This window comes from Lissotriton helveticus, chromosome 3_1 (assembly GCF_964261635.1).
Source record: "Lissotriton helveticus chromosome 3_1, aLisHel1.1, whole genome shotgun sequence".
NCBI classification, from domain to species: domain Eukaryota; kingdom Metazoa; phylum Chordata; class Amphibia; order Caudata; family Salamandridae; genus Lissotriton; species Lissotriton helveticus.
The window spans coordinates 420,098,562-420,122,496 of NC_136061.1; the positions used below are offsets into that span (position 1 = coordinate 420,098,562).

General features: G+C 42.7%; 1 protein-coding gene across 2 annotated transcripts in view; it reads left to right on the forward strand.

The window, feature by feature from the left end:
- Window positions 1–23,935, forward strand: part of NBEAL1 (neurobeachin like 1) — a 1,045,477-nt gene that overhangs the window by 491,099 nt on the left and 530,443 nt on the right. For both annotated transcript variants that reach the window (XM_078680248.1, XM_078680249.1), the window contains 4 exons: window positions 6,036–6,121; window positions 6,587–6,676; window positions 15,347–15,515; window positions 22,743–22,876. In XM_078680248.1, the coding sequence (XP_078536374.1) occupies window positions 6,036–6,121; window positions 6,587–6,676; window positions 15,347–15,515; window positions 22,743–22,876 (479 nt within the window). The remainder of the gene's footprint in view (window positions 1–6,035; window positions 6,122–6,586; window positions 6,677–15,346; window positions 15,516–22,742; window positions 22,877–23,935) is intronic.

Sequence of the window (23,935 nt, forward strand, 5' to 3'; positions counted from 1 at the left end):
ACTATACAGCCAAATGGGAAAGATACTCAATATCTTCGTATTTGCTAGAGAGCAAACTAACTTATGCTTCATTGAAAGTACATTTGGCAGCGATAGTGGCCTACATGAGTGGTTATATAGGAAGGAGCTTCTTTAAAACACCTATAATAAAAATACGCTTGGAGGGGGCAAAACGAAAAGCTTCACCAACACAATTAATGAGAGAATCTTTTGTACCACCTCACAAGGCCTCTCTGAAAATTATCACATTGAAGATGGCTTGCCTTAACGCAGCAACATCTCTTCGAAGAGTAAGTGAATTGCAAGTGCTCAATACAAGAGCCATACATGCAAATACACAAAGACAGGATAGTTCTGAGGATAGACCCACATTTCCTAGCCAAGGTAATCTCATATTTCCACATAAACCATATAAACCAATCAATTAAAATAGCAAGTTTCTTCCAAGAACCAAAAACTTAAGCGGAAGGAGCATTACACACGCTAGATGCCAGAGTAGCAATCACAATATATGGAGAAAACAAAACCAATCAAAAAGAGAAAGCAACTGCTTGGCATTTGTGGACAATAACAGAAGAAGAAAAAGAATACCATCTCGAAATGGATCACGGAAACAATACAAATGTGTCACTGAACAGCAGAGATACAACTACAAATCAAGCCTAAGGGATACTCGAATCGAAAAAAAAGGAGCAACAATTGCCTTTGTTAGCAAATATACCAATGCAGGATATTTGTGTGCCAGCTACTTGGTCATCAGTGTGCATGTTCCCAAAGCACTATTGCATAGACATATCAATCAATCAATTAGCATTTGTATAGTGCAGCACTATTACCCCGAGGGGTATCGGTACACTGAGGATGCTTTGTCTTTGTCGAAAAGCCAGGTCTTGAGTCTCTTTTTGAAGTCAGCCAGAGAGGGTGCTATTTGGAGGTGGAGGGCCAGATCGTTCCAGGTTTTTGCAGCGATGTAGGAGAAGGAGCGGACCCTCTGCGGCTGCATCTGATGTGGAGGTGTGGGCATGTTCATTTGATGGAGGTAAGTCCTTGATTGTGTAGAGCTATATAGGCTACATGAAAGTCTTGACCTGGCTTCTCTTCTGGATGTGTAGCCACTGAAGGTTTCTGAGGTGGGGGGGTGATGTGAGTCAGTTTGGGAAGGTCAAGGATGAGTCTGGCTGCTGCATTCTGTGTGGTCTAGAGTATCCTGAGGCGCTGGGTGGAGATGTCGGCTTTGCCATAGTCGCGGCGCATGGTGATAGTAGCCTAAGTGATGGTCTTTCTGGTGTTGACTGCGATCCATCTGAAGATTCTGCAGAGCTTGCAAAGGGTGTGGAAACCGGAGAAGACAACTGCATTGACTTATCGTTACATGGTCAGTTCGTCGTCGAGGATGATGCCTAGGTTGCATGCATGGTCTGTTGGTGAGGGGGTGTTGGTCCGAGTTACGCTGGCCACCAACTGTGGTCCCAACTGGAGGTGGTACTGAAGATGAGTACTTCTGCCTTGTCGGAGTTGAGTTTGAGGCAGTTGTCTCTCATCCAGTTGGCTATGTTGGTCATGACATCGCAGACGTTGGTTTTAGCATTGATGGGGTCCTCTGTGAGCTAGAGGGTTAGTTGAGTGCTGCCTGTGTAAGAGATTATGTTGAGGCCGTGGGATCTGGCAACATCTACAAGGGGGGTCATGTAGATGTTGAAAAGGAGATGATCCTTTGGGTACGCCACATATGATGTCCTTTGGTTCAGAGGTGAAGGGTGGCAGCTGGTAAGGAAAGAGGCAGTTCACTTGAGGGCGTTTTGCTGTTTGCGATGTTGTGGAGTCTGTCTATGAGGGTGTGGTGGGAGACTGTATCAAACCCAGCTGAGAGATCGAGGAGGATCCGGGCCACAGTTTCTTCACGGTCTAGGAGAGTTCTGATGTTATCTGTCACAGCAATCGGCATGATCTCATTGCTGTAGTTGGCACGGAATCCTGATTGTGAAGCGTTAAGTATGTGTTTTTGTTCCCGGTTATGGGTGAGCTATTATTTGATGGCTATCTTGAGTACTTTGGCTGGTTAGGGTCAGCGGAGGGTTTCTTTTGAAGGGGTTTGACCTCTGCGTGTTTCCATCTGTCCGGGAAGGCTGTTGTGGAGATGGAGGTGTTGATGATGCTGGTGAGTTCTTTGCTGATTGTGTTGGTTCTGAGGTTAAAGAGACGGTGGGGGCAGGGGTCAGTTGGGCACCCGAGAGTGGATGGAGGACATGATGGCCATGGTGGTCTGAGTGGTGAGCGGATACATAGAAAAAGTGGCAGTGGAATTACAGACAGCCAGCACCTCCAATTTGTTTTGCACTAATGTAATTCAACAAAGTTTTCTTTCTAGGCGTGCTCTATATCTCAATACTGTGCCACCAACAGTATCAACTCAATACGTTACAGAAGCCTCTGCACCCATTGACAAACTTTTTTTCAGCATAGACAGAGCACAGCACAAATAATTTTTGATACAGAATTTTAATCGTGTATTCTGTTCAGCATACAATCTTCATGTTGCTTGTTCCACAAGTAAACTTTTATAATCCAGCTACAGCCAGCCGACACATGTTTCGTCGCTATACACGACTTTTTCAAGGCTTATGGGGCTATTTTATCAGGCTATCCAAAGTTTTCTATTTCAGAGTCAGTCAGACCTCAAGGATGATCAGGATACGGTAGTCCAAAGAATTAGCAGATAGTTTTTTTAGTGGTCACAATTGGATAATATAATCCAGTACCAGTAGTATGTCTGACCACAGAAAGATGGAAAGTTCGTAAAAAATGTGTGGTGTTTGATAAACCACTTTCTAACAACACCTCTGAGTTATAGTATGGTAAAAAGCTGTCGAACAGCCCAGTCTAGAGAACGTAGTGGAGGGTCTGTGTGATACTCCCCAATGTTGCTGGAGTTCTCACTTTCTAACAACACCTCTATATTATATTATCTAATATCGACGGGCCGGTGGGGTCTGGACCGCTCTACGTATCTTTTGTGAGAACTCCAACAACACTGGGGAGTATCACACAGACCTTTTACCACGTGCTCTATACCGGGCTGTTCAACAGTTTTTTACCACAATATAATATAGAGGTGTTGTTAGAAAGTTTGTGACGTGGCTAAATTTGATTCTGTAGCTGAAGGTGAAATGAAGTCGACTGTGTGTCCGACTTTATCCGTGGGTTCAGCGACCAGTTGGGTGAGGCCAATGTTGTTCAAGTTCTCCAAGAAGGTGAGTGAGTTGGTGTCGTCGATGTTGAAATTGAGGTCGCCAAGTAGGACATAGTGGAAGCAGTCGATGACTATGGGGGCAATGAGATTGGAGATGGCGTATCAGAAGGCTGGTCTCCTGGGTCTGTATTTGAGGGTGCTCTTGTCTTGGTCTTGGCTTCGGTATGTAGTTGGAAGTTGAGGTGTTCCATGAGAGCCTTAGGGTCGTGTTTAGTGATGGTGCATCGGGTGGTTTCCTTGAAGATGGCAATGCCCCTGCTGTGTTTGTTGGTGTGGTCATAGTGTATCATCTTGTAGCTGGCTGGTATTGCAATGGTGATTTTGGGGTCAAGGAGGGGTTGAGCCACGTTTCGGTGATGAAGGCAACATCAGACAAGAGGGTGATGATGGTGTCCTAGATTTCTGTGGAATCTATGCAGACGGAACAGGCGTTGAGCCGGATGCAGAGGAGCGGTTCAGGGTTGTTTGTTGGTCTTCTGGATGATTGCTGCGCGGGATCCAGTGCAGGCTGGCCATCCTGTTTTGCAGGAGAAGCGACAGTTGCGGCAGGTGAAGTGTCCTTTGGTTGATCGAGTGGAGGAAGTGCAGCAGCTGTTGTTTCTGTGTCTAGGGTCCAGGAGCCCTGTGAGCTTTTGGCTGGGTTCTCAAACAAACTCACTGACACGGGAGTTCTGGGTAGCGAGGGTTTTATTGTTTTATATTGTCTCCTCTTTTGTACGGGTACTCTGTAGAATGGGAGCGGGTTGTCGGCGTCCTCAGCTGCTTGTTTAGCCGCTTCCTGCCATCGGAACTCCCGATGCCTTCTGGATGTTGTAGGCCTTGAATCCGCCGTGTCTCCACTCCCGTCAGGAACGCCGCCCAAAACAGAAAGAAACCAATATTAGGCTAAGGTTTACGTGCGTGCTTGGGGAAGGGGGGTGAGGGACCACACGTGCTCTTCAAGACTAAGGTGCCGGTCAAGTGAGGGGGGGGGGGTTTTGGTGCACCGAAGGTCGTTGGAGGGTGTCACGGAGGTTTACCCCACTTACGGCCCGCCCACCCCGTGAACCGTGACCGTACCTGTTCTAGCCACACTTCATGTGAAGTGTGGCTGGGCGATGCGCCTTCCCGTTGGCCTCCCGGCTTGTCGCAGTAGTCAATGGTCTTTCTCCCCTCGGCTCCGGTCTCCGTCCTCCGCGGTGCCTCTCCCGCCTCCGCTGTCCGATGGTCTATGCACGTCTCCGCTCCCGACCTCTTCCTCGGCTCTCCCGACTCCTCCAGCTGATGTTCCACGCTCGTCTCCTCTCCCGACCTCCTCCTCTTCTCTCCCGACTCTTCCTCGTCTGTAATCTCCGTTTCTCCGTCCTCCGTCCTGCTCCACTCCGCTCCTCTCTCACGCCACCACTCTCCGTCTCCTCCGGGTGTAATACACACCTGAGTCTGTTTGGGGTGTTCCTTTATCTCCAGCCGGCGGGCGGGTTCAGTGTCCAGCTCCGCCCAGTTAAAGTAACACGGCTCCTCCATGTCCTGTAGAGGATGTATCCGGTCGACAGGTGTTTTCCAGGTGTCTGTGTGCTGCACAAAAAGAGGGGACACAGGTAAAGGTAAGCCGGGGGGGCCCGAGTCCGGGTCCTCCCCGTCACAAGCCCCTTGGCGGTGTGTCGGCGGGTGTCGGAAGTCCAGGGGTCCTCATGCTGAGCGCGGTCCAGGTCTGGGCTTGCATTTTGCGCGAATGAACAAGGTAGCTTAAGTGGGGCAAACATATTAAAACATTTATTTACAAGCTGAACCCTGTCTTCAACCCAACCAACACAAGGTTAAAAAAACTGCTACAAAATCTATGCAAAGCATGTGGCTCCAGAAAATATTCAAGCTGCAAAACGAAGTGGCTTCTTATCTGTAGAAGTAGTGTTGCAGCTTGAAGAATTTTCCTGGATTCACAGGCTTCTCACCCACCTCCCCAGAAGATGAAGGAGCTTTAAAAAGAAGAATCTGAAGATCGCAACAACGTATGGGAGATTCCACGGAGGGCGTATGACATTAGAAGAGGCTGAATTAAGCAGCAAATGGGTTAACAGTCAACCCCAACAACAACAAAAAAGAGAGAACAAAGAAGAAGGACTACTAATACAGTGGAGAATCCTGGATGCAACCACTAGATGGCAGAAAAATGCACAGCATGTGAATCCTGAAAATTCTCCAAGCGGCAAAACTACTCCAACAGGTAAGAAACCATTTCGATTTCTGTCATTTAATCTGCTTATATGAATCTCCGGTTGATGCATAGAACCCTGTAAATTCCTTATATATTTAAAAAATATGTTTCTATGACTGTTTGGAACAGACACATATCAAGTAAAGCCTCTGGTATATCATTACACATAAGGTATTTCTTAAAGGTCCACCTTAGCATTGCAGAGTGTTCAGCATGCTGCAGCTGATCTACTCGAGGAGCAGAACAAACAAGACAGCCTATTTCAGTGATGCCACTCATTGTTAATACATAAATCGCAACTATCTGCCAAGAATTATAGCTTACTTTTACTCAGCAAATGTATATCTCATTAATCAAACTGAATAGAATGATGTGTCAGAGCCTCTTATGCTCAAAACCGTTGACCTGCAAGTTAAACAAAGATCTGTGTAACATGAACAAGCCTTCTGAGTCTTTTTACTGGCGTCTGGTAGATTGCTTCCTTTTCACTTCATAAAAGTATTGTCAAGGGTTGTATATATGTGTTTAAAAATATTTATGAAACATCCTGCAGTTAAATCATTGAATGGTAAACCAGAACTTTATCTCCAGGTCCAAACTGTATGAGTCCCTGGAAAACCAATGAGGCTGAGTTGGCAGATCTACCCAGTAAAGTCCTTCTTCACTACACACCAAAGGTACTTCTTGATTCAGTTTTTTCAAAAGTTCTGACTATTTGCTGTGAAATAAATGGAAGCCAATTGTTAAATCTAAGGTTTTGAATCTACTTTTATCTTAACCAACTTCACTAGTCAACCATGTATCACATTTTAATTAAAAAAAACAAGACATAGATAAGATATGGCACAAACTCAGACTGCGTAACAAATGCACAGGCATGTTAAGTATTCTGTAAAATGTGTCAAAATTTGAAAAATGGAAGCTTAAGGTGTGTTAAAGCATGTAAACACTGGGCTCACTGAGAATATACTGTTGGATTTATGGAGCATACACATTGTACCTTGGGATACAGACCTCAATTTGAAAATGTCCCCTTTAGAATAGCCTCAGTATTCTCCAGGCAGTTTTGTATGTCAGCAGTGTAATTATTTTGCAGTGAAAGCAAGTTTATAATGAACTGTATGTTTATTCTGTATTTTCAGGCCTGCAGAAATCCTATCTGTCTTGACTTGTCTCCCAATCTCTTACATGGACGATTAACAGGGCACGAGGTTGTAAACTGGGATATCAAGGTAGGAATTTAGCACTTGTTATGCTTTTTGCATTAGCTACCCTAACAGAACGCTACAAACTCAAACAGGGATATGAATGCTGTTATCTCATATTTGTGATGTGATCTGACAGTGGACTAGGTATTTATTAAATCTCACAAAGCAAAATGTGTTGCTGTTTGTATAATGTCGCTTCCTGCTATAGAAACATGTCCTTTACCATCTCAAGATAAGTTGTGAAACTATATAGGGTGCTGCCTTATCCGAACTGTGGCATCTACATTTTCCTTAAGCAGTTACCCACTGTACACAAGTAAATCCAAATAAATACCGACATTTGACGCATTGATGATAATTTTCAAGACCAATTAATTCCAGATTTCATTATACCCATGTGCACTTAATAGCTATACACACCAGAGTTGGGATATTCTCTCAGTAAACCATCCTGAACATTGTAAAGGCGAGTGTTCCTAGTCTTAAAGTTTGAAATCAACTAGAAAATGTTTTGTGCTAAGTTTTAACAATATTTCTTTTAGGTAGCAATACCTTGCCCATATTTAGAATCAAGTGATATTTTTACCTAAATATATTAAATGATATAACATATAACATTGACCCAGTAAAATCAATTTAAAACATTGAACAACAATTCAATATTACGATGTTGGTGAGTCAACAGAGTGTTATTCCACTGTTTAATCTACCAAAGGGCAGCTCAGCAGGACAATAATTTAAAATATGGAGTTACATGACCATTTATACTGTGATTTTCCTTCATAGGCCTAATTTGTCTCCAGTTAGCTTCAGACTATTTTGCATATCTCTATTTTATTTTAAGCTGCAGAATCATTTCTGCATTAATAAAGAAGATGAGACATGGATGTATAATAAACTTGTATCAGTGAGTAAGGTTTGCTGAATAAATATAAATGTATTGGGAAAGTACCAAGCCCTTTTGCATCTCTACAAATCTGTGTTTTAGGCCATTTATTTCCGTAATGAAAGAAAGGTAGCCAAAGAGAGAGAAGAACCTGCTTGCAGGCAGTTATGAGAGATTGGAGAAGAAGCATTACTTCACAACATTGTGACAGCAGCAATACATGATTGGTGGCCAGAGGTGTCGTGAGCAGGTGGCTGCTGAGCAGTAGGAAAAGAGGAGGAAAATGAATGCTTTTATGCTATAGAAATAAAAGGAACTACAAAATGGCAATCTAAGAAACACCACGCAGGCAGAAGCGGGTGAAACGCAGGTCAACGGCAGTACCACCTGGTCTAATGCTGCACACAGCGCTGTGCGGCCGCCTCACCCCCACAGCAGACAAAGAGCCGCAGCTTTAGGCAGAAAGCAGATCACGGGCCAGGATCACATCCATGGAACCCAGGATACCAGGGAGGGCAGGCGCGGCACTAGAGGCAATCCCACCTTCATCGGCAGCATGCACCATCCATCCATTATGCACCATTAAATACTAAAGCTTTGGGGCATTGGAACTAAAGCCAGGAGATACACACAAATGCTAGGATTGCTTGTGTGGTCACCGAACCCCAAAGCCCGGGTCCCAGTTCTGTTTATTCAAAATACCCAGTAGGGCCACTCCCACTTCTGACCGTTACCACCTGGGAGAAGTCGCCAAACATAACAATTAGCCAGGCCAGGTGTATAACTGGTGAGGCTACTGCCTCAGATTCAGACTCGCAAAGCCCTCCAGGGGTGGAATCCTTATACTAGTGGGAGATTTTGACTCTACATGCTGGACATTGGAAGTGAAAATAGAACTCATCTGAATAGCCTAACGATCTACAGTGGGCATACTACCCTGTATTCTCCGTTTTGAGGGTAGATTTCATATATCACAACTTTATTCTGCTGTTCCACAGTATGTTGGGATGAGAAGAGTGCTTTTAATAAATCCCTTTAGTTCCTATGCAAGTAATGACATCCACAAACACAGAATACCAGCTGTTATTCAATAAGGGTTCCTAAGGAGCAAAATCTATAAGCAAACAGCACCCCACTGCACTCTCTGACCCAAATATGGAAGCTGAATTAAAAGAGCTGGTGGCTATCAGTCAGTTAAGTTTGACGCTACGGTTGTGGATCTCACCACCTCTCTGATTGAAATAGCCTTAACAAGATAGTGGATTTAAGTCACCTTCTGATGCTCAAGAAGATCCAGGCAGAACATTATCTCCTCCCGAGGCGATCCCTGGATAGGTGCAAGTATTTGCTGACTCTTGTCAGCTGAATATGTAATCTCCCATGTACACAAGGGAGTGATTGTCTAATTAATTGGTAGGTTGCTGTTGAATTTGGTAACTGTTCAACTAGTTTATTTTGCTGACCGCCTCACAGACCAGAAGTATAAATGTATGTACCATTGAAATGCAATGTATTTCTTGCTTTTAGTAACATCATAATGTTGCATTACTCCTATAGATCCTGGTTCACCTGCAGTTCCATAGAACATTTAGCACTGGCACAAAGTGGTTCACTAGTTAAGCAATGTTTTGGTGGTGTCTCCTTCTATAGCCCTTTACGCATTATACCCAATATTCTTTATTATGCCTTCTTAACCACATTACTTTATCTTTTGCACGTTTCATATTTATTCAATCTTTTAAACAATTTCTACATCCTTTATCTGAACTCTGGGGTTACAGCTAGTCCCCTCATCAAAGTTTCTAGACGTTCTGATCGTATTTTTTTAGTAGCCATCCTTGTTTATGTTATAACCATCTCTAGCCACCCTGCTCTTTCTTCAGTGCGAACCTTGCTTTGTAATCAGCCTCGTGGACGACTTCTAGTCTTCACCAGAGAAAAAATTATAGACTTAGGATTTAGAGCCCGGTTGGGGTTTTCTCCCACCTGGAATTTCTTTACCTACCTAAATCATGTTGTTCCTCCTCTTTTCTTACCCTCCCCTCCTTCCCTCTCTCAGTTGCTTGTACGTATTTTTCATTTTCGTCCTTATTTATATTTTGTGTCTCTCTCTCCACTCACCGCTCCTTTTCTTCCACACCCTGTTTCAGTCTGAGGAATAAGAGCATGAAATCTGTTCTGCATCTCATATACCATACTTATTTTTTTACCAGATTCATTTTGCTGCAAAGTACAGCCCTAAGGCATTTGTCTGGGTTAGTGCTTCTTCTCTTTTTTCCGTCCTAGCAATACATTGTCTAAGCTGTCCGCATTGCTACTCAGAATTTATTTTCTGGATCTCAAAGTTTTCTAGCATAGTGGCTCAGCTTATTAAGTTAAGATTATTATTATTATTATTATTATTGAGTCTTGTATAGCGCATGGTTACCCATGGGCATCCCAGCGCTCGTCCAGAGTATGCACCAAAACAGCAGAGCACTAAGCAGGGAACAGATGAGTCTTTAAAAGTTTGCGAAATCGCAAGTTCCATAACGCTGCCACGTTGACGGAAAATCTTCTGCCGCCAGTCCTGGCTTTTTTTACTTTCGCGACTTGCAAGAGATGTTGGTGGTCTGAGCGGAGGGCGCGAGAGGCCTTATAAGGTTGGACCATGCTCCGCAGGATAGGGGGCCCTTTTCCCTGCAAGATTTTGTGAGCCATGCAGAGTGCTTTAAACTTCACCCTCTCTCTCACAGGGAGCCAGTGGAGCGCCTTCAGCGCAGGTCGGGCTGACTGCCGCCTGGGAAAGTCCGTCAAAAGCCTGGCGGCAGCATATTGCACTTGTTGCAATTTGTTTAGAGTGGATTCTGGAGCCCCCAGAAACAGCGCATTGCTGTAGTCCAGTGAATACAGTGACACTGAAGATGCCCCTAAATGTGATCTCCCTCTATGTAAATTGTCTCTTTCGTCATAAAGCATGGAAAAGTCCTGCACTATTTGCACACGAAACATACAGACATTGCATTATTACAGAAAGCGCATCTGTCTGCAGACATTAAAACTATGATGTGATTGGGTGGACTTGGTACAGAAAACTTGCAGGGTGCACAGTCATAGACACAGAGCTGCTTAAGGAAATGTGGAGTACCCATGTTGATTAAATATTCTTTGCCCCACAACCTGGACAGACATGGAAAGCCAATATGTGAAAATGATGACCATCACAGTTATTATAGGCTCGATATAAGCTCCTAGTGTAGGCCAGTTGGCCTTTTGCTCATCTGTCCAGATCTTCTGGAATTTGGTGATACTAAAACTATAATAGGCTGTGATGGGAATGTTGTCCTAAGTCTCTTATATGATAGGATCAACCTGATAGGGCTAATGGGGATGATAGGGCAGTTAGTAACAATGTGATGGTAGATCATAAGCTGATAAATATCAGGAGTCTAACAAAACCAACCCTCCAGGATTATACTTTAATGTCATGTGTACATGGATTTAATGTCTAGGATGAACAACTTGCTTGTACAGGGCCTTGTGCTGTCAGATGTATGCAGCTGCAACATCCTTGTGGGCGGGTTGACAAATCATACTCATATCTACCTTTTATTGGCATTTAATTTATTAAATGAACATATGATGCAACGGTGTAGAATAGCAATGGAGTATAGATGTAAAAGAAACCATTAAGGGCACAAACACGAACACATTCCTTTTAATGCAGAATCGCTTACCTCTGCACAGATTATATGGGCAGTGAGGAAGGCAACATGGAGAGGCCAGTAATGCATGATTCTGCATTAGCCAAAATAATGGCATCAGAGCACCAGGAAAAATTCAAACAGGAACTCAGAGACTTGAAATAGCTCTATAACCAGGCTTAGACTCTCAATCGGAGAATAAGAGTGGATGTGGGAAAAACTGCTTTGAACACACTGTTTGCGGAACACCCTCAAATAAAGCTAAAATAAAGACAGTGAGAGAGGAGAGAAGGCTGACCATCTGCTGGCAGCATTGCTAAACTGGAGGGAATCGCATTGTGCAATCTTGGTGATTAGGAAGACAGGTGGATTTTGTGAAATGCATCCCGTGACTAGCACAGAAAGGTCTGCTGGATGCCTCTATGACTCTGAGCAACTTAACATTACCAAAATGGAGGATGTATTCTTGCAACAATTGGCACACCCCTCCGTTTCTTCAGAGGGTAGAGCCATACTAGATGGATACATTTTTGAGAAGGAAATTGTGCATGTGATCTCTTCCTTGCCCTATTGTCATTCTCACAGGGAATGTGGGTTCTTGGGAGACTATTAAAAGTTCTGTTGTTGGTTCTACTGGTTTACAAAATCTACAAGGAGGTTGAAATATCTGGCTCACTGAGTAGATCCAATAAGGTAATGATATTGTGGCTCTCAACGGTTGAGAAATACCCTCTCAACTGTTGCATTTCTCTTATATTGTGGATTTGAAAATCCTTTAAAAAATACCGACCACATGCTTGAAAAAAGTACTTTTTTCTTTAATACATGAATCACAGGTGGTGTTTGTGATACAGTATACATCCAAGAACCATATGCATACTCTGATGCATGTATTATGACTCATTAAGGATCAGCAGGACAAAGCATTGATCCACTTGTTGGATGTGGAGAAGTATTTTGACATAGTTGAGTGATACTTTTTCTACACCCTTGATAGGACAAGCCTGAGTCAAGACTATGTACGATGACTATATTGTGATGAGACCGCGCATGCTAATTGCGGGAGATATTTATTGTACTTTGTTCAGATACACCTTGGCATTTGACAGAGTTGCTCTCCATCACCCCTACTGTTCCTGTATTCCCTAGAGCATCAGTCTAAGGTAGTTCGGAAATTGCTGGCATAGAGACCTCCGGCGGCTCTATCGTGGCTCAGCACTAGTTGTAAAACATGTGTTGGCTGGCCTAATCGCTTAAATAAAAACCAATACTGGCAAATATTTTGTATCTTGTTCATATCGAATGATATGCATCTAATTGAAAAACATATAGCATTGTCAAACTGTCTCTATGCCTGTTCTTGTATTTATGCGCTCTAGGGGTTTCACCCAGTCCTTGGGGATGATATTCACATCCTAAATGTTAGCTATTTTAAGATATCGCAGTCCCCAGCATTTTATTCCTCTTTTTCCCCGTTTTAGAAACTCATGACAAGGTTATTCTGGAAACTAAGATGAAACCTTTGTATTTCAAAGTTCTACACTTAGGGTATTGGTCGCCATGATGCTTGAATAGGGTCGGTCTATTGCCCACTGACATGCTGGAGATGCACTGAACCACATTGTGACATATCACATATTTTATGGCTCTGTGATATGCTTCAACAATATTGGCGAGATGCGTGGTCAGAATTGACTCAAATACACTTTTTACACCTTTCTCCATCCATTCACCCAGCTTAAATTTATTATGTTACAGGTTTAAATGCAAACTTCCACAGAGGGCAGACAACTTCGCTGGCTGGTGCCAAAATGTGTATTCTCAGGCACTGGAGACATGTTACATTGCCCACAAAAGACGAATGCTTACCAAACTGGCCAGGATATCATATAACGAGCACACCACCTATAAGGTGAACAATTGGTTGTGGAGGGCTTTGTAAGTGTGGGCAGGAGCTTGAACTGGCATCTCTTCTGGACGGGGAGCCAGTGGAGGTCTTTCAGGTGCTGGGTGATGTGTATCCTCTTAGGCAGGTTGAGGATTGGTCTAGCTGCTGCGTTCTGGATAGTCTTGAGTCTTTGTTTCAGTATGGTTGAGGTGCCTGGCATAGAGTGTGCTGCTGTAGTCGAGCCGGCTGGTGATGAGGGCCTACGTCATAGTTTTTTTGTGCTTCTGGGTATCTATCTGAAGATTTTACAGAGCAAGTGGTTTATGTGGAAGCCGGCTGAAGCGACGGCAGTGACTTGATGTTTCATGGAGAGTTCGCTGTCTAGTATGATGCGAAGGTTGCAGCCGTTGTCTTTCGGAGTGGCGGTAGGTCTGAGCTCCGGTGGCTACCAGGAGTTGTTCCAAAGGACTGTGTGTCTGTCGACGATCAGAGCTCCCATTTTGTCCTTGATGAGTTTCAGGCAGTTGTCTTTCATCTATGTTGAGACATTCTTTGTGCAGTTGTGGAAGTTGGTCTTCATCAAAGTGGGGTTCGCTGAGAGTGAGAGGACGAGCTACGTGTCGTCGGCATAGGAGATGTTGATGTCATGCGATCTGACGATGTCTACGAGTGATGTCTTGTAGGTGTTGAAGAGGTAGTGCTGAGGGATGAGCCTTGAGGTACCCCGCAGATGGTGTGCTTGGGTTGCGAACTGAAGGGAGGGAGGCAAACTCTCTGGGTGCTTCCCGTGAGGAAGGATGCCATCCATAGCAGCCCATTGTCTGCGATTCCAATCTGGCATAGTCAATCAGTGAGTATGTGGTGGGAGACAGTTTTGAAAGCTGCAGAGAGATCTCGGAGGATGAGGGTGGCTAATTCTCTTCTGTCAAGTAGGGCTTGGATGTCATCTGTTGCTGCAGTCAGGGCTGTGGTTGGCTCTGAAATTCGATTGGGGTGGATCCAGCAGTTTGTTTTTTTCCAGATAATTGGTGAGTTGGAGGTTGATGGCATACTCCAGGAGAGGCGGGGAATGGGAGGATGGAGATGGGATGGTAGTTCTGGAGCTCTCTTGAGTCTGTTGAAGGTTTCTTGAGGAGGGATCTGTATTATGTTTCTCCCTTTTTTACTCCTGTATATTTCCCTTTATCTCCCATTCCCTGTATCCCTCCCCGTTCCCCATCCCGCTTCCCCGCTCTTTTTATTACTTGATTGGAATGTTTGATATGATACTCTGTGCTAGAATTGTTCTTTGCTGTTTTACTTTTTTCTGTTAAAATTTGCTGTTAAAAAAGGGTGTGCACACAATACTGAAAGAAGCTAGTATTTGCTAGAGCATAGCTGAAATTGGTGTATGGGTGCCACCTACGAAGTCTGAAGAGCAGCTATCAACCAATGTTTTGTAGAGGACGATGGATGTAAATCATGTCCATTAATCTGTAAATTATTGGATGTCTTTCCCAAGTTCCTTCAGCTTTCTCAGAGAGTTTAGTATTACTACACTGAATTTATTCATGGTGCCAGGAAATATGATAATGCAACTTGTCTAATCTGTGGGATCATCTTCCTAGGTCAGTATTTTTAACAAGTGATTATCCAAAGAGAATGCTTTTATTAGGTAGGTAAATACATAATATGGGTATACCAGCACCCAGAGAAACATAGGTCATTTCATTAGCCAGCTTAAAGAAGAGATGTACGAAGTTTTGAAAGCTAGTGAAGAAAACCAATTATCAAATTAATAAAGGTAACATCTGTGCGAAGTAACTTTTTTTTTACTTTTCTGAAAACCAAACCGATGGCAGCATTCCCTCTTCTTTTCTAAACATACACTTTATGAACTTCATCTGATTATATCGCTAATTCGCAATACTTTACTAATTTTTAAAATAAAAAATAAAAAAATATAACTCTATCCAATGATTTTTGGACAGCAATTTCCTTTTATTAGAAACATTTGTCAGGGGTTGAACTGGCAGATCTTTGTAGTTCTACCGCTGTTTGAAATTAATTTATTCAAAATCTCTATGCAATTTAGTAATCTGGAACATTGAATATTGCATCTTATCTGGTATTTAATCTATGACAGCATTCTATTTTATCCATTGATTGCCTTTAATTTTTCATATTTTTCTTGAAGCTCTACTCAGTGCTGTTCATGCTTTTCAAAAGTTGTCAAAATGTTTTTTTTTTTTTTACAGGATATGATAAATTGTATAGGCGGGTTGAATGTGCTGTTTCCACTGCTGGAGCAGATCAGCAGTCTCAATGGACATGCTCCTGAGAAAATGGATTGTGACCTTGCAGTGGCTGATGTAACGACACCAGTCGAAGGAGACTGGGTTTTACTTTCTTCACCAAAGGCTTCAGGTACGATTTAGTTGTGCAACTGGTAGACAAACAAAATTAACTGGGTTTTAAAGACCTTTAGGAAGTCTCCAATGTTCAAAACCACATCGGAATGTGACATAGCCCTCTTTTTTTAGATGGCATTCAAAAATGTTTTTTCAATGATTAAATTGTCTGGATGTAATGTTGGTTCCACTTCATGCAAGGAGACCTCGTGAATGTGGGTGTTATTTTCCACTGTGATGAAGTTTGACTACAGCATCTTCCTGTGCCTGAGGAAGTACAAAGTAGCAATTAATAACAGCCAATCAACACCTATCTGTCCACTGATACTCATGGATTGCCCACATCCACCCTATTCCTTTGACCCTTATCTGTTACTTCAACCTGAACCGCCTGGTATGGTATTCTTTTATAGCAAGGTATGTCACATAAGCAGACCTGTGACACACTGTGGTGAACATGGACCATGTACCATTCGTCTGCTGGTTACATTATTCATTTGTGTTACAATTGAACTGTGTATACTTTTGTTGGTGTTGAAGATGTGAAGCCCTTTGTTTCAAAATATACAGTCGTCAGACAACACCCAATGATTATAGAAAGTTTACTGCACTTGACTTAGGCACATTGCATCAAGATTTACAATATACTTGGCAAATTCTGCAGTAAAGTCAATTTTAGTGAGTGAATCCCCACAAAGTCCCATGGAGAGTGAACGTCCGCGCTGTGCTCACATTGTACAGAGCTACTTTTAGCTCACACTCGGTTCCTGTTTCGAACAAGGACTACTTCTAATTGTTTTCTAACAATTATCATTGACAGTTTGCTTACTGTTTCTCTGTTCTGATTTTTGTTCTTTCACTTCAAGTGCTTGTCTATCTTTGTCTCCTTTTGCTCTTTCTTAGGCCTTCTGCCTTCGAATAGCTGCTTTAAGTGCTTTGCCTTTCTATGTCTCCGCAGCCTTTTAGAGCTCCTGTGTGACCCGTTTCTCTCTCTGACTGTTTGCAACACCACCAACACTTCCCTTGGCCACTTCAGGTCTTTTCTTTGTACTTACTCTTTTTTCATAATTTCCACATGGTTGAAACTTATCTAAATGTATACGCTAATTGATCTAAATATAACAGTAACTGGCCCTGTTCTGCCAGTACCTCCAGAGGGGATTATAACACTTGGAGTTATTGGTTTCTCATGACTCTTAATATAGACATTCTTTTGTCTTTCCGCTGTCCCTCTTTCCCTTTGGGGCTCCTTAGAGCTACAGCAGTTATCATAGATATTAGTCTTTGGAGACATGCTTAGTTTACAAGTGCGCTCACCTGTTTTACGATTGCAGGTTGATGTGGACCATCTACCCCTTTGGAGTTTAGGTGGGAAGTTTTACATTAGTACTTAATACATAGTTATTCTAACGTAATTATCCAGCATGTTCAACCAATGTTGTTAGGCTTCCTAGGTTGTATCTACTGTGGTGGAATTGTCTGCATATTGAAACAGTATAATGGCTATACTGCCACTCCTGGGTGGATACTAATTAGCTGCATGAACATTTTCGTGGATGTCATCTGAAAACAGGTTAAAAACAGTTGTGGCTATGAAGGACACCTGTTTTTATTCAAGGGTTTTGACTCTGTCTAGGTGATCAGTCACTTCTTCCTCCTATATCCCAGATACAGGAGGGAAATCATTTTGAGCAGGGCTTCTTTCTAGCTTTGTTCATATCGGTTCTCCATTTATCTTATCAAAATGCCCAAAAATCAATGTGTGCACCAGCAGATTGTTCCTATCTATTACACAAATCTATTTACCAGATGATAAAGCTGCATAGTCTACTTCCATGCTAGGAATACATTCTGGTTACACCCTTTTAATTGAGTTCCCCTCATTTCACCATTTTCATCGAATGTGTTTAGAGAACATGTACACAGTCAAGCCATTCTCCTGGGCCTCTCTGACTCAAGGTGTCAAATAGGAAAACCTTGTGCAAGTATTGCTTCTGTCCTTCAGTTCACAGGAACCAGGGACTTCTGCAAGCTCACTAATTAGCCAAATATTCCTTTTGGCTTGATTTTCAAATGTACTATTATGAAGAATCAAGGTTTTCTCTTGCAGAATGGCATGGGGGTACAACACTTATTTCAGGGACAGTAAATATTATGTCCAAGCAGATGTATTCTTTTAAGAAAATACTTTATATTTAGGTATCATCAATTCTTTAGCATGTATTTTGTTCTGCACCTTTAAAATGTAATACTAGTTTAATCACATGACTTTAGTCAAACACAGAGCCTTCGTTAATTCTTATCACTCAACAGTTCATGTACTTGATCCAGTTATTGGTGTTCAAAGTACATACAGCTCTGTACCAGCTATGTGCAGCGAATGTGATGATCAGCATCGCTATGGTAAGCCAGTGATTGGACAGTCTCTTGACCTTGGGCAGTGAAGGAAGAAGTGGCACCCACAGTTAGGTTACCTGAAGGCAAGCAGCGGTAAGCGGAGGCACACAGACCTTCATGTTCTAGCGGCCATTTTACAACCATGATGCAGCAGTGTTGAAGCGCAGCACTCCTGCCTCATGTGACATGAGTGGGAAAATACACAGGTTCTCATGAGAGCTTTTGGCGAGGATGGCATTAGAAATCACAGAGCAGACTGGGCAGGGTAGGAGGTGAAGACGCAGCAGTCTTTTCCTCAGTTTTGTGGGTATAGCCCTTAAACTTCAAAAGGAGACAGCCAAATGTTATGCCTTTGATCTTAACCTTCCTCCATAAAGGTGTTTGTAACTCCTTGAAATTGAACATGAGCACTGGATAAGCCCAAAGGGTTGTGTTCTATTATGTACAGTGGCAGTTGGCATGTTACCAAATGTCTGAGTTCAAAGATGGCCCCAACGTTTCAGGGGAAGCTAAGTATGCATTTCCCTTTCAAGAGGACCACCACACAGTAACTAACCACAGGGAGCTGTCATCTCTAGCTGATGATGTGCTCTTTCTGTACCCTTTGCTTCATGGACAAACCAAGAAATACGATATGGGGTATTGGAGGGTAGGCCATCCCTTTCTGTAAGATGGTCTGGCTGTGCACTTGGCCACTCTCATTCAGATGGTGCTGTTGGTAGGCCACCAGCTAACCTGCTTGAATTGGCTTGATCGCTTGAGCACAAAAGGATAATTTTGTTCCCCATTCATTTCATGTGAATCCAGGGAAATGGTACTCAATAACGACTGTAATCCAAAAAAATCAGTTCCTACATGAAGACATCCCTCTATGGAGCTGGAAGGATAACATTAGGATCTAGAAGGTATAATTACAGCACTCTGGTCCTAATCTCCCTCAGAGGGAATCAAATCAAGAAACATATTCAAGTTGACATGCATAGTGCACAAATGCCCACGCTCTGGATCGCCCCAGTACCTGGCCATATCTTAAGAAACCTGCATTTTTCAAAGCTCAAACAGTCTCCTCCTGGAAACTCAGATTTCCTAGGAAAAAAAAACATTCCAGCAAGCTTTTCATGGAGCACACCCAGTTCTACGCTGCTCCTAGATTTAAAAAAGGAACTGAACGACCTCTCCCTACAACATCACTGTCAACTTCGATGCTCTGTGTAACTATGACTTCTGATGCTGCCCTATTCTATCCACCTTCTGATGACAGATAACATCTGTGGACTCGAGACCATTACAATGATCTAATACAAAGACATTTTCTCTTTACTGATACATTATTTTCCAATTCGCTAGTATTCACTGTAACTATGCAGTTTAAGGTCTAGACATTGCTTTTTTGCTCACTGTTGTTTTCTGTTAACTACTGGGGTTTCTCTGAATTAATAAATAACGAGAACAATGCAGATGCTTGACATGAAGGGAGAATAGGGAGACAGCAGCACTTACTGCTACTAAACCATGCTTAGCACCGTCCACCCTTTTGGTCTACACACTTCCAGGAAGCACCCCAACCTGGAGTCACCACTCCCCATAAGCAAGCACTTTCATGGACCATTATGACATACTACTCAGAATGACAAGGTACGGCCAGAAATCCATATCCCCACTGAGATGCTGTTGGAAAGGCCTGTACTCCACTTTAATAATCAGCTGCAACCAGCTCTCTTTATCATTGCCAGATCATAGGGCAGTAGCCAACCAAGTTAAAAAAATAAAATACCACATCAGGTGAATCCCTATTAACCAACAGTTTAACAGTCAGTTGGTGAGCAATATATCAAAGTCATGTAAAGCACTTGTGAGTAGACTTGTGACATGGGAACCCTGAACAAGAAAGCATACTGGGCTTCCCAGGATAATACATTTATGACCAAGTTGTCACAGAGATGCTGCATCAACATTGCAGCTTACCTGCCCCAAATCAGACTTCCAGGGACACGCCTGACCGTGGGAATCTCCGTGGGAATCTCCTTCCCCTCATGCAGTAAACTTTCAAAGTTCTAATGGGAGAATGCATCTTTGTGTCCCTCGATAAATTCTAATCCTTGCAAGGAAATAGGCTACAAAATCAACTGTGAGTTATGGCTTTTCATGACCATCCGCCATTGCAAAGGGTTTTAGTGCTTGTTGACAGTGAGGAACAAGATCTCATCAGTGCCCAAATTATTGTTTAATCTTCTTCTCAGTCGTAACCCAGTTCTGCGCTCTTGTTCCTTTATACAAAAATGGCACTGACTTCCTTGTCGGATGCATTTGATTGTGCTACAAGTGTCCTTGTCTGTTCAGGTGTCTAAATAACAGGGGCTGTACTTAGTAGGCCTTTTGTAGGCTCAAGAAGGCTCTAACATTCCACAGTCTATTTGTTCTCTCTGGTCTGCTTCTTGGACATCCGTGGAGTAGCTGTAATGCCATAACTCTCCACAAAATTCTACTAATAGTCAGTCTTGGAAATCCCGGTCAAGGCCACTCCTGGTTCTGGGTAAGGGATCCCCACTCTCTAATTCTGCTTGGACTGTAGACTCTAGAAGCTGGATCTTTCATCAGCCTACCTGCTTACGGTAAGCTACAAACTCTGACTGTCGTACACATACTTCTATTGATTGTTTGCTTCACCCTCTACTGTGCATGCAAAACCCTTCTTCCGCTGACATTGTGTCCCTTAATAGGTAACAAAAAATCCTCTGCCCTGCAAGATCCACATCAAACACTGAAAGGTGAAGGGGCATGTTTAAGCCCTTATGACATCATCCAGAACTTCTCCAGTCTCTTTGGGCTTTTAAAGCTGTATTCTCCTTTGCTTTTGAATTAAGAGGAATTTGCCAGTAGGCAGTGGTCAGGTCAAATGTACAAAAAAATCCTGTAGTACCCAGTTTGTCCATAATCTCCTATTCCAGTTGTATTCGGTGGGCATCAGTCTTGGTGACCTTATTGAACCCACAGTGGTCCACACAGTACCACAGCTTTGTTGTACCTTGCTGAGGTACCAACACCACTGGGGCTACCTATGGACTTAGCGACTACTTGATGATGTTGTGGCATTTCAGCTTGACCACTTCTGCCTTGATGCTGCCCTGGATCTTATCTGGCATTTTGTAGATGCAACTGTTTACAGATAGATTGTCTCTATTATTGATGTTGTGCAAACATATCCACGACTGACCTGGAGTGAGTGGGAACAGCCATGTGGTCTCCTTGCTGTGTAGATATCAGATCTGGAGAGAGATGAACTCTCTCCTTTGAGCTGTCCTTTAGGCCTCTTTGTTGCAAATTGTGGAATGGCACACTGTCCTCCTCATCTTTTTCCTTTGGTGCTAGGATTGCGGCCATCTCCATAAAAAGTGAATTTATGACTTCTGATATACGAGATATCTCTGGTAATGTTTGCAGCTAGTACCCAGGTTACTTATGGGATTGGCCTCACTGGTCTTCTTCAAAACACTAACGTGTCCTCATCATTTGTCATCTTGAGCTCTAAGACGAACAGGCCTTTGTTATTTAGACCTCTTGATCTTTCTGGTCCCCAATCACAATTCTCTTCCTTCAGTGTCACTATGTTCATTTACTACACTATCTTGTGCAGAGTCCAAGCACATTATCTACTCTTTCGTTCATGGTAGACCTCTGGCTATCTTCCCAACTCTCCTTCAGCAAAAACGAGCAGGCCAGGGGCAGGATTCTCATACAATAGTTCATAGGGACTTCTGTAGCACCTCATGAAGCTCGAAACTGAAAGAATGGTTGGAGGATGTCTCACTTCCTCCCCAGTGCTTGCTCCACATCACCCACTGCACTCTTGAGAGTTTTATTAACACTCTCGACTAGTCCATTGATCATATGAGGTTGGAAAAGTGTAAGTTAAATTAACCTCATCTTACGTAACGTAGTCTTCATACAGGTTGATCTGAAGTGTGTTCTCTTGTCAGAAACCACCTTTCTGGGGAGTCCAACCTGTGAAAAGACTGTATACTGACCTTTGGCTAATATGCAGCCTGTCATGCTCCTCAATGGACTACTTTTGGATATTTTGTTGCATGATCAATAATACCAAGATCTCACTGTGGAGGTCCAGGCTTCCAGCTAAGTCAACACCTATTCTCTAAAATGGCAGTGGCTCTTGGGAAGGCTTTGTCTTTTATCCAGACTTGCAACTCATTTCTAAGTGCTGAAAATAGCATGTTACCCAGTTTAATGTCTACCAGTTTCCCGACTTTCAAAAACTACAAGCCTGAGTCGACCTTGCTTAGATTCAGACTTGTGACCCACCAACAAATCACCAAATAGGTCAATGTTGAGTGTTTAAGTTACTGAGTCATCCTGTCTAGATCACATCAACTACTGTGTAAACCTACCTCTGTCTTTAATGTTGCTATTTGTATTTGGCAAAAACAATATCCGTCTCTTAACTTTTACTTGCTTTTTAATGATACACAGTAGGTTTTTTGTTATGGAATACTCTGTGATTGTTCCCATCAAGGTGTTACATGTCCACACGCTCACGTTTGCATCTATTACTACTGTTCTTATTTTGCTGGGACTCCATTCTTAGTGACAGTCAGAAGTGTCAATGTGACTTCTGTTAAATTTACGACACACATTCCACACAAACTCTACGGCTACTGATTCCTACCCAACCAGATTACAGTATAACACTTATTATAGGCCACTGGCAAGTCTAATATTCCTTAAAGGCCCTGTGTGAAAAGCTTTGTTTGATCACTTAAATCTGGTAAATGCTCGGATATTTATTTAAGATGTGTTGCATTCAGTCATGAGCTATGTTTTTTTATTACAGAAGCTCGACTAGAGAAAAACATTGTGGCTACTTTCATTTTAATGATAAAGCACTTCCTTCAGAGACACCCTATCAACCAGGAAAATGTTATTCACTCCCACGGAGTTGCTACCCTTGGAGTTTTGTTACAGAAGGTAAGCGGACATCTAGTAGTTGCACTGATGTTAAAGATGTAATCTGTGCTGGAGGCTGGTTACGCTGGTGGTTTGTAAGTGATTAGGAATAATTGCTTGACTGATTGCATCACAACGTGTAGCTGCTCTATTTGTTGTTTGGTTGCACTGGAGAGTATTTTACTAACTCATTACGTGGATCAAGTGAGATTTGGGCAAGAGTAATGGAATAAAAAAAGCTCGGTTTCCTGGCATGCTTTACAATGTCTTTCTAGAAAACAGATTCTACTTTGCTTACACTTTGTGTTACTCCCCAGTGGTGTTAGACTGCACATTTTGAGAGTGGTAGGTTAATAGGTGACGAAGGGCACAGTGAAGAAAGTTAGCTTTCGTTTTTTTTGTGGCTATAGAATAATGTCCATTTTCCATCTCACAATCGACCACGAATGTACATATGCCTACATAATGGCCTTTTTCCTTTTTTTTTTTACCGGTGGGTAACACTTCCACTCTTGGTGAGATTAGAAAGTGATTTGTTAATGCAGGGATTTGTGCACCATTACAGTGAATGCATTCATAGATCATAAGCTGTGTGCCCACATCCAGTAGCTTATGTGGGTCATTGCATCTTTCTTTTCTTTAACAATGCATGGATCGGACGCAGCTTTGTTGCTCAGGTTATGTGACTTCCGTATGCCAGCTTGGCTCCAAATCTCATATGTAACTTGAATTATTTTTAAAATCTTTTTGTTAAGTTTTCCCTTTCTTGACCTAAAAAAAGGGAAGAAATATAAGCAATAACAGAAAAGATAAAAAACAATGTGCAATAATTGCAGACCCCGTCGTTCGTGACTCGGGCCACAGCGGTGTATCTATAAGTTGTGCAGCCATTGCCGTGACACAAGGTTCCAGGGCTTTGAGTGTCCCTTCATCGTTTGCAAAGAAGGAGTTAAGGTAAAGAAAAAGGTGATAAACTGAGGCAGGAGTTAAGGACCAAGTGAGAGAGGTGGTAAAGCATGGGTACTCACAAACTTTCTGTTGGGGGTCAAAATTACAGTGTGGTTTGTGGCTGAGGACTGC